General features: G+C 44.6%; 1 protein-coding gene across 2 annotated transcripts in view; it reads right to left on the bottom strand.

The window, feature by feature from the left end:
* The window catches only part of PIBF1 (progesterone immunomodulatory binding factor 1), a 165,147-nt gene that overhangs the window by 130,337 nt on the left and 22,515 nt on the right, over positions 1-12,295 (bottom strand). For both annotated transcript variants that reach the window (XM_074961959.1, XM_074961967.1), the window contains exon 8: positions 12,105-12,286. In XM_074961959.1, the coding sequence (XP_074818060.1) occupies positions 12,105-12,286 (182 nt within the window). The remainder of the gene's footprint in view (positions 1-12,104; positions 12,287-12,295) is intronic.

The following is a 12,295-nucleotide window of genomic DNA, read 5'->3' as shown; positions in this document are numbered from 1 at the left end:
GCTTAGAACTCTCAGGCTGCCTGGACAAACTAGGAGCTATTGCAGAAGAAAGAGGGAGGGGCCATCTTCTAGAACCTCTGCCGCCTTTTTTCCCTGGCTAGGTCCTGGTGGCAAGACATGAAAACAGGACAGTGGTGGGGCTGTTGCAGTCAAAACTGCTTTCTCTTTACGGCAGCTGTAGAAATGCCCAAAGATCTGAGTGTCACCCTACAGTCTCTCAGACTATGTAACTTGTTATCCATCTTTTCAAAGAGTGATGGCCCCTCAAAAGGGAGGTTCTGTGTGGTCTGTTGGACCTCTTGAGGGACACCCAATGCCTGGAGTCACGAACCCCTGTGCATGGTAATGACTGACACCATGGCTCTAGCTGCAGAGTTGGCAACATTCAAACCCACCTGAGGGGAGGTCCTGGCTACTAATTCATCCTTGTTTACCAGTGCGAGAAATTCCTGCCTTGGCAGTCAGTCTTTAAAATTTAATATGCTGTCCCAGAGACTGAAGTCATAATGCCCCAACAATGCCTGCTCATTAGCAATCTTAAACCGCAGACCTAGAGTCGAACAAAGCTTTATGTGAAAGAGATAAAGATTCTTTTAATCTTTCCCTTTCAGTGTAGATGCCTGCTCAGCCTGACACTCCCTCATTTTCAACTGAAACCACCAGGAGACCCAGGAGAGGGGTGACAGTAAAAATGTTCAAACCCCAATGAGGGGACATATCTTAATTCAGCCCTTTTCGCTATGGGAAGAAGGAAGATGGGTTTTACCAAAGCACTTTACTGACCTTCAGGATCACTTAATTAATTCGAAACACCACTCAAACCGGTCCTACAGATGCTAAGATGTCAACCAGTCTGCGAGACCTCTCTTGAACATCCTCCATCTGGATACCAGGGTAGAAGCCACCTTCTTTAAAAGGTCTTGATGAGCTCTGTAATCATCAGGGGAAGGAGAGGAACCCTCCAGTACTATAGCTTCATCAGGAGATGACAAGGAACACAAAACCAGCTGCAGCGGTATGAGTCTAGAGACCAACTTCTATTCAGCCACGGGTCCCTGCTTGATGGCCAAGATGGAGCCTCTGGAGAGTACCAAAGGAGGCAGGAGGTGGAAGAGGAAGGTGAGGAAAGTGCCTCAGCTGCAACCTCCTGTGACCAAGGGGTGCTGTTCCTGTCAGTAAGGAGGACTGAGGTGTGAAGCTTGGCCAAGTCGGTATCACTGAAATCATGGCCTGCTTCCCTCTGGATAACGCTGCATTGGGGAGGTGGGGAGGGGCCACGTTGGTATCCAGAGGCACCCATGGTACCGCATGCTGGGACAAAGCTGATGGTAAGGTAACAGCAGCAGCTATCAGTACCGGGCAAAAAGACTCTGGAGAAAACAAAGACTTGCTCAACAGATCACATGCCGCCACATAAACCTCCAGGGTTGGTGGCATCAGGATAGCGTCCTGATGCAATCCACTAGATGTAGCCACTTCAGTCTGGTCTCAACAGTGCCAATGCTGGCACCAGAGTTAATGGCCCCGCATGAGATGAGGAGTGCCTTGGAGAAAGCCTTGGCCTCTAGTGCCCTCTATCTTCGTCTGCAGGCTTGTTGGACTTTGGTGCATGGGGTTCTCAACCTCCTGGATTCTGAGTCCTTAGACCTCACTTTCCAATGCCTCTTCCTTGGTACAGGGGAGGGCAATCGGCCCTGAGGCTCAGCCAGATCTGGTGAAGCACTTTTCACTGATGCAAAAGCACTCAGTACCTGCTCTGAGCAGGCAGGTTCCACAGATGGGCACAGAGCTGCCTCCATCAGCAGAAACATAAGCCTGGTTGCCCTGCATTCTTGACTGTGGGCTTAAAGTCCTGGCAAATTTGGCACCAATCCTGAATGTGAATCTCCCCGAGACACTTCAGACAAATGGAGTGTGTGTCACTCACTGACATCGGCTTTTTGCAGGAGTGACTGGGTTGGAAACCCGGTGACCAAGCATGTCCCAGCACCAGTACAAGGACACAGCAATGGGAAACACTTTTAAAAGAAAACCCACTTCTCTAACTTTTAAAACTACTAAAGCTGTTAAAAGAGCACCAACTACATGAAGACTATAACTAGGGAAAACTTGCAATAGCAAGATGACAGCTCCAACAACCATCACAGGCCATAAAGAAGGAACTGGCAGGGGGTCAGGGCAGCTCTGCCCTTTATACTACCAGACAGTAGTGCGAGGCAGCAGATTGCACGTGAGCTGCCCTGATGAGTACTGCTGAGGGGAAAATCTCTGACAACAATACACAGAGTACACACGCACCTGAGGCGGAATGGATATGTGCAATTGCTTGAAGAATAACCTGTAAAAATAAAAGCTGATGGGAAAAGGTGTAAAAGGGAGACAGACTGAACTAGTCCAAATAAAAAGGCCTATTGATATACCTCAAAGCCTGCATTAAGATCATGCCTGGTAAACAAGAGAAGTGTGGGACCAGAAATCAAATTAAACAGAATTGGTGTGTTGGAAATTAGGCCTAACGGGTGAAAAAATAAGGACAGGATGGGCTATGTCACCCATCATTCCCTTTTGTGGTCCTTTAACAAAAAGAGACTTGGGGAAGGGGGAAATATGGAAGGATGGAAGTGAGCACAACAACTGCTGTCTGAAAGAAGGGGAAGGAGCCAGCTTCACCATCATGGTTGCCACCTCCATAGTCTCCTGGCACCCAATTTAACAATATTGTGCCTTTGTTTTCCTGATCTTGAATGATGTCCTGACTAGATTCGGCCTGAGAGAGGGACCAGCTGACAACAATACATTTCAGGTGGTGGTTGGAATTTAGACATAACTGGTAAGATTTTTGTCCCTGTCGCCTCTCCCACGTGTCCTTTTCCTTTCCCACCTTATTTTTTCTTTTTCCTATCCCTCTCCTTTTTCCTTCCATCTAATAAGAGTCTAGCTTATCCTGCCAAGACTGTATGTTTCACAACGATGCTGTAAGCTTCTGACTAGAAAGGCTGCTAAATGAATGATACTGCCAAGAATGACCTTGAGCGGATCACTGCGGACTATGTGGCTCTGGGAAGAAGGATAAAGGAGTTTGAGGCGCAAGTGGTGTTCTCATCCATCCTCCCCGTGGAAGGAAAAGGCCAGGGCAGGGACCGTCGAATCGTGGAAGTCAACGAATGGCTACGCAGGTGGTGTTGGAGAGAAGGCTCTTTGACCATGGGATGGTGTTCCATGAAGGAAGAGTGCTAGGCAGAGACGGGCTCCATCTTACGAAGAGAGGGAAGAGCATCTTTGCGAGCAGGCTGGCTAACCTAGTGAGGAGGGCTTTAAACTAGGTTCACCGGGGGAAGGAGACCAAAGCCCTGAGGTAAGTGGGAAAGCGGGATACCAGGAGGAAACACAGGCAGGAACGTCTGTGAGGGGAGGGCTCCTGCCTCATACTGAGAATGAGGGGAGATCAGCAGGTTATCTCAAGTGCTTATATATGAATGCACAAAGCCTTGGAAACAAGCAGGGAGAACTGGAGGTCCTGGTGATGTCAAGGAATTATGACGTGATTGGAATAACAGAGGACTTGGTGGGATAACTCACATGACTGGAGTACTGTCATGGATCGTTATAAACTGTTCAGGAAGGACAGGCAGGGCAGAAAAGATGGGGGAGTAGCACTGTATGTAAGGGAGCAGTATGACTGCTCAGAGCTCCGGTACGAAACTGCAGAAAAACCTGAGTGTCTCTGGATTAAGTTTAGAAGTGTGAGTAACAAGAGTGATGTAGTGGTGGGAGTCTGCTATAGACCACCGGACCAGGGGGATGAGGTGGATGAGGCTTTCTTCCGGCAACTCGCAGAAGCTACTAGATCGCACGCCCTGGTTCCCATGGGTGACTTTAATTTTCCTGATATTTGCTGGGAGAGCAATACAGCGGTGCATAGACAATCCAGGAAATTTTTGGAAAGCGTAGGGGACAATTTCCTGGTGCAAGTGCTAGACGAGCCAACTGGGGGGGGAGCTTTTCTTGACCTGCTGCTCACAAACAGGGAAGAATTAGTGGGGGAAGCAAAAGTGGACGGGAATCTGGGAGGCAGTGACCATGAGTTGGTTGAGTTCAGGATCCTGACACAGGGAAGAAAGGTAAGCAGCAGGATACGGACCCTGGACTTCAGGAAAGCAGACTTCGACTCCCTCAGGGAACGGATGGGTAGGATCCCCTGGGGGACTAACATGAAGGGGAAAGGAGTCCAGGAGAGCTGGCTGTATTTCAAGGAATCCCTGTTGAGGTTACAGGGACAAACCATCCCGATGAGTCGAAAGAATAGTAAATATGGCAGGCGACCAGCTTGGCTTAACGGTGAAATCCTAGCGGATCTTAAACATAAAAAAGAAGCTTACAAGAAGTGGAAGGTTGGACATATGACCAGGGAAGAGTATAAAAATATTGCTCGGGCATGTAGGAATGAAATCAGGAGGGCCAAATCGCACCTGGAGCTGCAGCTAGCAAGAGATGTTAGGAGTAACAAGAAGGGTTTCTTCAGGTATGTTGGCAACAAGAAGAAAGCCAAGGAAAGTGTGGGCCCCTTACTGAATGAGGGAGGCAACCTAGTGACAGAGGATGTGGAAAAAGCTAATGTGCTCAATGCTTTTTTTGCCTCTGTCTTCACTAACAAGGACAGCTCCCAGACTGCTGCGCTGGGCATCACAACATGGGGAGTAGATGGCCAGCCCTCTGTGGAGAAAGAGGTGGTTAGGGACTATTTAGAAAAGCTGGACGTGCACAAGTCCATGGGGCCGGACGAGTTGCATCCGAGAGTGCTAAAGGAATTGGCAAATGTGATTGCAGAGCCATTGGCCATTATCTTTGAAAACTCGTGGCGAACGGGGGAAGTCCCGGATGACTGGAAAAAGGCCAATGTAGTGCCAATCTTTAAAAAAGGGAAGAAGGAGGATCCTGGGAACTACAGGCCAGTCAGCCTCACCTCAGTCCCCGGAAAAATCATGGAGCAGGTCCTCAAGGAATCAATCCTGAAGCACTTACACGAGAGGAAAGTGATCAGGAACAGTCAGCATGGATTCACCAAGGGTAGGTCATGCCTGACTAATCTAATCGCCTTCTATGATGAGATTACTGATTCTGTGGATGAAGGGAAAGCAGTGAATGTATTGTTTCTTGACTTTAGCAAAGCTTTTGACACGGTCTCCCACAGTATTCTTGTCAGCAAGTTAAAGAAGTATGGGCTGGATGAATGCACTATAAGGTGGGTAGAAAGTTGGCTAGATTGTCGGGCTCAACGGGTAGTGATCAATGGCTCCATGTCTAGTTGGCAGCCGGTGTCAAGTGGAGTGCCCCAGGGGTCGGTCCTGGGGCCGGTTTTGTTCAATATCTTCATAAATGATCTGGAGGATGGTGTGGATTGCACTCTCAGCAAATTTGCGGATGATACTAAACTGGGAGGAGTGGTAGATGCGCTGGAGGGCAGGGATAGGATACAGAGGGACCTAGACAAATTGGAGGATTGGGCCAAAAGAAACCTGATGAGGTTCAATAAGGATAAGTGCAGGGTCCTGCACTTAGGACGGAAGAACCCAATGCACAGCTACAGACTGGGGACCGAATGGCTAGGCAGCAGTTCTGCGGAAAAGGACCTAGGGGTGACAGTGGACGAGAAGCTGGATATGAGTCAGCAGTGTGCCCTTGTTGCCAAGAAGGCCAATGGCATCTTGGGATGTATAAGTAGGGGCATAGCGAGCAGATCGAGGGACGTGATCGTTCCCCTCTATTCGACAGTGGTGAGGCCTCATCTGGAGTACTGTGTCCAGTTTTGGGCCCCACACTACAAGAAGGACGTGGATAAATTGGAGAGAGTCCAGCGAAGGGCAACAAAAATGATTAGGGGTCTGGAACACATGACTTATGAGGAGAGTCTGAGGGAACTGGGATTGTTTAGTCTACAGAAGAGAAGAATGAGGGGGGATTTGATAGCTGCTTTCAACTACCTGAGAGGGGGTTCCAGAGAGGATGGTTCTAGACTATTCTCAGTGGTAGAAGAGGACAGGACAAGGAGTAATGGTCTCAAGTTGCAGTGGGGGAGGTTTAGGTTGGATATTAGGAAAAACTTTTTCACTAGGAGGGTGGTGAAACACTGGAATGTGTTACCTAGGGAGGTGGTAGAATCTCCTTCCTTGGAAGTTTTTAAGGTCAGGCTTGACAAAGCCCTGGCTGGGATGATCTGATTGGGGATTGGTCCTGCTTTGAGCAGGGGGTTGGACTAGATGACCTCCTGAGGTCCCTTCCAACTCTGATATTCTATGATTCTATGAAATGCCTTAAACAGCCCAATGCTGGTACAAGTTTGCCAGGCCTATCAGAGTGGCTGATAAAACTATGTGCTGTGTTTGTGTTGTTCCAGAAGTGAGACTGCAAGTAAGAGTCAACACCTGAGACAGAAGCTGCATGGTTTTTTGTTTTTTTTTTCCGTCTTTGCTGTTCTTTTCTCTCTGCTTTTGTGTGTATTTGCTTTTCTTGGCTTCTTGGAAACGGGATCAGACTTTAACCACAGCAGCAATAACAGCTCCAGCCCATCTCAACTGACCTCTTTTCCCCAAAAGGACAGTTATTACCAGTTTTAATACCATCTAAAAAAAACCTGTCAAACAAGTAGTTTTTCCTTCTTAAAACTCTTTTCCACCCAAGGGAAGGGGAACACTGAGATATGGCTAACATGAAAACATTACTTAATACTTGACATTTCAAATGCTTTAACTGTTTTTCTTTTTTCCCTGTAACCATAACCCTTTTATTAAAAAGATTTTTAATGGGTGTTTGACAAAGTACTAAGAAAGCGGAGGTCTCTGTATACAAATTCCCAACCTTTTTAAAAACCATTTAATGTTGCACAGGTTCAGGGTCATGTTTGACTCTTTAGGTCTATATATTCCAACAAAATTAATACAGAAAGGAGGTGTCCCCTTCCTGCTATAGTCTAAAGCCTATGAGGAAAAGGAATACTACTCTTCCAGTGGTGGAGCAGACTTGGCAGGAGTCTCAGGGCATGATCTGAATAGATCCTTTGCTGGCACCAAATATGTACCCGATACAGAGGATATGGTGGTGGTTGGTGCCACTGGTTGTATCTACAGAACATAAAATCAGTGACTCAGGGAGGGTGGATACCATTAGGTCTCCCAGTACAGTAAGTCTCAAAACCATGAGCAACAGTCAGCACTGGAATAGTTGGCGCTGATGGTGTTTGTACTGATAGAGTAGATACTGGTACAAAGAGCCACAACGCTGGGCTGAAGCCTGAAGGCAGCATGATACTACTTTTTAGTAGGTACCGAAGTATGGAGACAGGGGTCTTTTCGGGTGCCAGGCTTTGTGCTAGCATAAGCTGAGGTAAAGTGAAGCAACCTCTGCCCAGTCTTCTTACTAGGTTCCTCAGACTGTGACCTCTGCTTGTGCTTCTTAGAAGAGCGATGTCCCATCAGCTGATGATGTGGACTTGAGAGCATGAACAGCTGAGGAATGATTTGGAAAAGCAGGAGACTGGGAACCAGCCACAAAGCCAATGCTCACTGGGGCACTTCTGGAGGAAGACTGCACAGATCTGGATGTATCTTGTTTATCCTAATCAGAACCAAGACTCAGGGATTTGTCCAAAAGAAAAAAAGTTTCAGGTAAGCCTCTCTTGCCTTGTGTCCATTAAGAAAATAAATGAAAAATTGAACATTTCTCCAGGATATACCTCTCACCAAAGCAAAACAAACAACCACAATGATTATCATCAAGGAGCACAGTAGTCTCAATATTTAAATCCTGGAGATTTTTGCTCAGCCATAAGGTGCTGAAACCTGGTACCAGGTAACCCAAAAAACCCAACCAACCAAACACCTAGAGAAAAAAATTACCCTAGGGGAAACCCAGTACACCTACACTAACTACGAAAAATTCAATAAACAATAACTATATACAATAACTTTTGTTTTAGGTACGCAAGTGTGTAAGAGATAGAGATGCTACTTGCAGTTTCATATCACAGATACAGATGTTAGAAAGGAACTGAAGAATGGCTGGCCGCAGTCAGTCCTTTATGCCCTCAGAAGATGGGGCACATGGGTGCTCTGTGCGCAAGTGCAGCCCCAACAAACACTGCTGGCAAAAAGATTCTGAGCTCGAGTGCACCAAGAGTGGAATACTTACGGGTAAACACTTGAAGAACTGTAGATGCTGAGTGCTTTTGAAAATTATTGTCTTTAGAATCTAGGTGCCAGGATATCCAATATATGTGTGGTTGCGACCTTGATTAAAAAAAACATGTTTGGGCAGGTGATGTTCCATAGTACAGCATGATGTATATGGAGATTATCCAGTCAATCTAAGGAGGATTTTTCATTTGAACTTCTAATATACCAGTGCAGATTTAAAAGCGATAAGCATTCAAAACAACCTACCACTATGGGTATGACTGTATGAGCAGCTTATTTCTAGTGGCTACCCTCAGAGCTAGGTCACCCAAACATCATATATGAAACACAGACGTTAATTAATCCACAAATTACACTTCTATGCTATGTCCTCTTTTGCTTACTTCTGAAATGTAGGTGACATATTAAGCTAACATGTTTCACTCTGCATAAGTGGTGCCTGATATGTTTTTTTCAGTTTTTAAAACAGTCTTCAGGACTTTCAGAAATATTTAGGATATAAACAACAAAACATGTCATTTACATAACACTTCTCATTCATAGATCTCAAAGCACTCCTACAAAGGAGTTCATTTCAGTGGGAAAATCTTAGGTTGCAGAGCATTAATGACCTAATTAAAACAAAAAAATCGGAGGGGCTATGTTGGCTGATTGTTTTGCATGTATATTTATAATGCACAGTTCCATTAGAATACAAAAATAGGGTTACTCTTACTGAACAAAGACTAAATCTGCCAAAATACTCTAAATATTAAGGTCTGTGTGACGTTGCACTCTATACGATTGTATGAAAATATGCTAATGAGTGAGAATATAACGTAACTGGAATATGCTTCCTACAAAAGGTCTCTTGTAAGGTATTACAAAGCTTATAATCTACTGAGTGTGGTCATCCTATTTGTATAAATGTATCACTCTTGTATCTGAAACTAGAAATATGAAATATAACTCTGAGGGCCTATTGTAATTATGCAAAGTGTGGGCCATTAATGGTGGTTTGGAATCTTAATGGCTCCCATTAACCAGGACTGTAGAGGGCTCTGTTTACTGGTAAGTCTTCCTGTATACTTGTGTGCTGGCAAGTGCATAATGAAGTCTTACAGTGACATGTGATCATGTCAGCTGAACGCGAATCCATCTTTAACCTGGGGCTTTTCCATTTAGAGGGAGGGATGGGAACCCAGATAGAGACAAAGGATTCCCGCCTTGTGCAAAATATATCTAAGGGGGTGGAACAGAACAAAGGGGGCTGCAGTCATGAGAAATCCCCTACTTACCACCTGACCTGGAACAAGAGTTGTACAAGGAGAAAGAATTGTGCCCAGTCTAGGAAGGCATCCAGTCTGTGATAGAAGTTTATTGAAACATCTCTGAGGGTGAGATTTTATCTGTATTCAGTTTTCTTACTATATTAGACTTAGACTTGCGTGTTTTATTTTATTTTGCTTGGTAATTCACTTTGTTCTGTCTGTTATTACTTGGAACAACTTAAATCCTACTTTTTGTATTTAATAAAATCACTTTTTACTTATTAATTAACCCAGACTATGTATTAATACCGGGGAGGGGGGGGCAAACAGCTGTGCATATGTCTCTATCAGTGCTATAGAGGGCAAACAATTTGAGTTTACCCTGTATACGCTTTATGCAGGGTAAAATGGATTTATTTGGGTTTTGGACCCCATTGGGAGCTGGGCATCTGAGTGCTGGAGACAGGAACACTTTCTTAAGCGGTTTTCAGTTTAGCCTGCAGCTTTTGAGGGACGGAGTTCAAGTTTGTGTTTGTAGCAGGCAAGCGTGTCTGGCACAACCAGGCAGGGTTCTGAAATCCCAAGCTGCCAGGGAAAATGGGCTCAGAGGTGGTCTCAGCACATCGTTGGCAGTCCCAAGGGGGTTTCTATGATCCAACCCGTCACAGTCTGTACTCTATTTTCCAAAGCTGAAGGCAGCAGAATTCTTGATTCGGAAAGGGGGGAGGAGGATAGATGATGCATAGAAGAGGGCATTCTCTGAAGTTCTGCAGGGTTGGAAGTCCTAAGTTTTGATGTAAGGAAGGAGAAAAGTCACTCTCCTCTCCCTAGGTAGTGGATATCTGCACATAAATTGCTGCTGCCTAAACCAGCAGCAGCTCAAGATCCAGGCCTGTCTCCATTTCTGTGATGAGGATTTTGTAGAGATGCTCGTAGCCTATCAGTTGTATGGATTTTACAGGAGTCACGCTACCAGTTAAAAGAGGGAACAGGAGCATAGATTCCCATCCCCTTGATCTGTAGGTTTAGGAGGGCCACGTTCACCCTCAAAGCTGTCCCACCTACAGGGAGCATTTCAAGGTAACTGCAACCTTTCTGGAGTGCCCACCTCCCTGTTCCAGCTTCTTTCTGAGGTGTCAAAGGGTATAATTTGGCCCTAAATTAATTTTATGTACATTTTCAAAACTGTTTCTGCTTCACAGCCACTTATTTAAGTCACATTGCTACTATGAAAGAACGGTCTGTTCCTTTGTTTATATTCTTTTAGTTTTGTGCCTATAAAAGCAAATAGGCATTACTGCTTACAAGCAAGCATAGAGAATGAAAGAACTGAGTATGCAACTGCACAAAGTCTACCAGTTCACCTCATCTCAGCTCTAAAATTTGCTCATTTTAAGCAACTTGTATTAAGAAAAATTGCCTAACTCTTACTCTTTTTGGTTTTGTGCTCTTAAAACAAAAAAGGTTAGTTTTTAAATCAAAATTTTGGAAGTAGTAGGACAAGTTACACTTTATAATACAAATATTTTTCAAACTAAAATTAAGGTACCTGTTACATACCCAGAAACAGAGGACAAATACATACTCATAAATTTGGAATACCATGTACTCAATACTCAAAGTACATTCACCAGCAAAAAACAACACACTTGTCTAATCTTTATTATTAATATTTGATAGACATGCCTGATCTATTAAAAGTCTGATCAGAGATTTCTCTCAATTTCCCATTCATCACTAGAAATTGTGTGTCATGGATATTGTCATGATGCTTGCTCTGTCATATGGTAACACCATGTTAAATAGAGAGATCTGATGACTATATTACTTTGTGGTACCTCTAAACCAGGGGTTCCCAAACTTGGTTTGCAGCTTATTCAGGGTAAGCCCCTGGCAGGCCGTGAGACACTTTGTTTACCTGAGCATCCACAGGTATGGCAGCTTGCAGATCTCAGTGGCCGCGGTTCACCGTTCCCGGCGAATGGGAGCTGCAGTAAGCAGCATGGGCCGGACCACCACTTCCCGCAGCTCCCATTGGCTGGGAACGGCGAACTGCAGCCACTGGGAGCTGCGAGCGGCTGTACCTGTGGACGCTCAGGTAAACAAAGTGTCTCACGGCCCGCCAGGGGCTTACCCTGAACAAGCCGCAAACCAAGTTTGGGAACCCCGGCTCTAAACAAAAGCTCACTGTTGTAATGATTATTGTTTGGTTTTGATATTTACTTGGCATCACTTTACAAACCTATTAGAACTTCCTAAATAAACAGTTAAAAAAACCCTTCACTATGAAATACATAGTTTTAGTTTGAAGTCATTCGGGCAGGGTGGTACCAATTTACACGCTCAATTTATTTTTGCATTAACTGGCATTTTCAGAGTAAATCCTCTGTACACAGGTAAGAGAATAGTTGCTATAAAGAAACCCACAAGGAAGGGTTACTTCTACAGGTTTGTCTTAATCTTAATTTGTTAATGCATTTTTTCTAATGTATTACAATGGAAAATGAAGATACTAAATTAAATTCTGATTTCAGCACAAAGATCTTGACAAATTCCCCTGAAACTGACCATATACATTATAATGGAATTCATTTAATAAATTATTTCAGAGAAAAATTAATTTCATTTGTCTGCTTTATAAAGACGGAAGAATATCAGAACTTGCCTGGATGTGACATATTTTTCATACATTTCCTCTCTAGTTTTTTTGGCATCCTCCAACTGAATCTGAAGTCTTTCAAGGCGATCTTCTTCATGGGCACAGCGAACACTGAGCTCCATGTTCTGACGATTAAGATAATCCTTATCCTTTTGCAGTAAATTAACAGACTGCTGTAAAGTTGCAACCTATAAAGA

This window comes from Natator depressus, chromosome 1, assembly GCF_965152275.1.
Source record: "Natator depressus isolate rNatDep1 chromosome 1, rNatDep2.hap1, whole genome shotgun sequence".
Lineage (NCBI taxonomy): Eukaryota > Metazoa > Chordata > Testudines > Cheloniidae > Natator > Natator depressus.
Note: the sequence above shows the minus strand (reverse complement) of the source record. Positions and strands in the feature narration are given on the sequence as shown.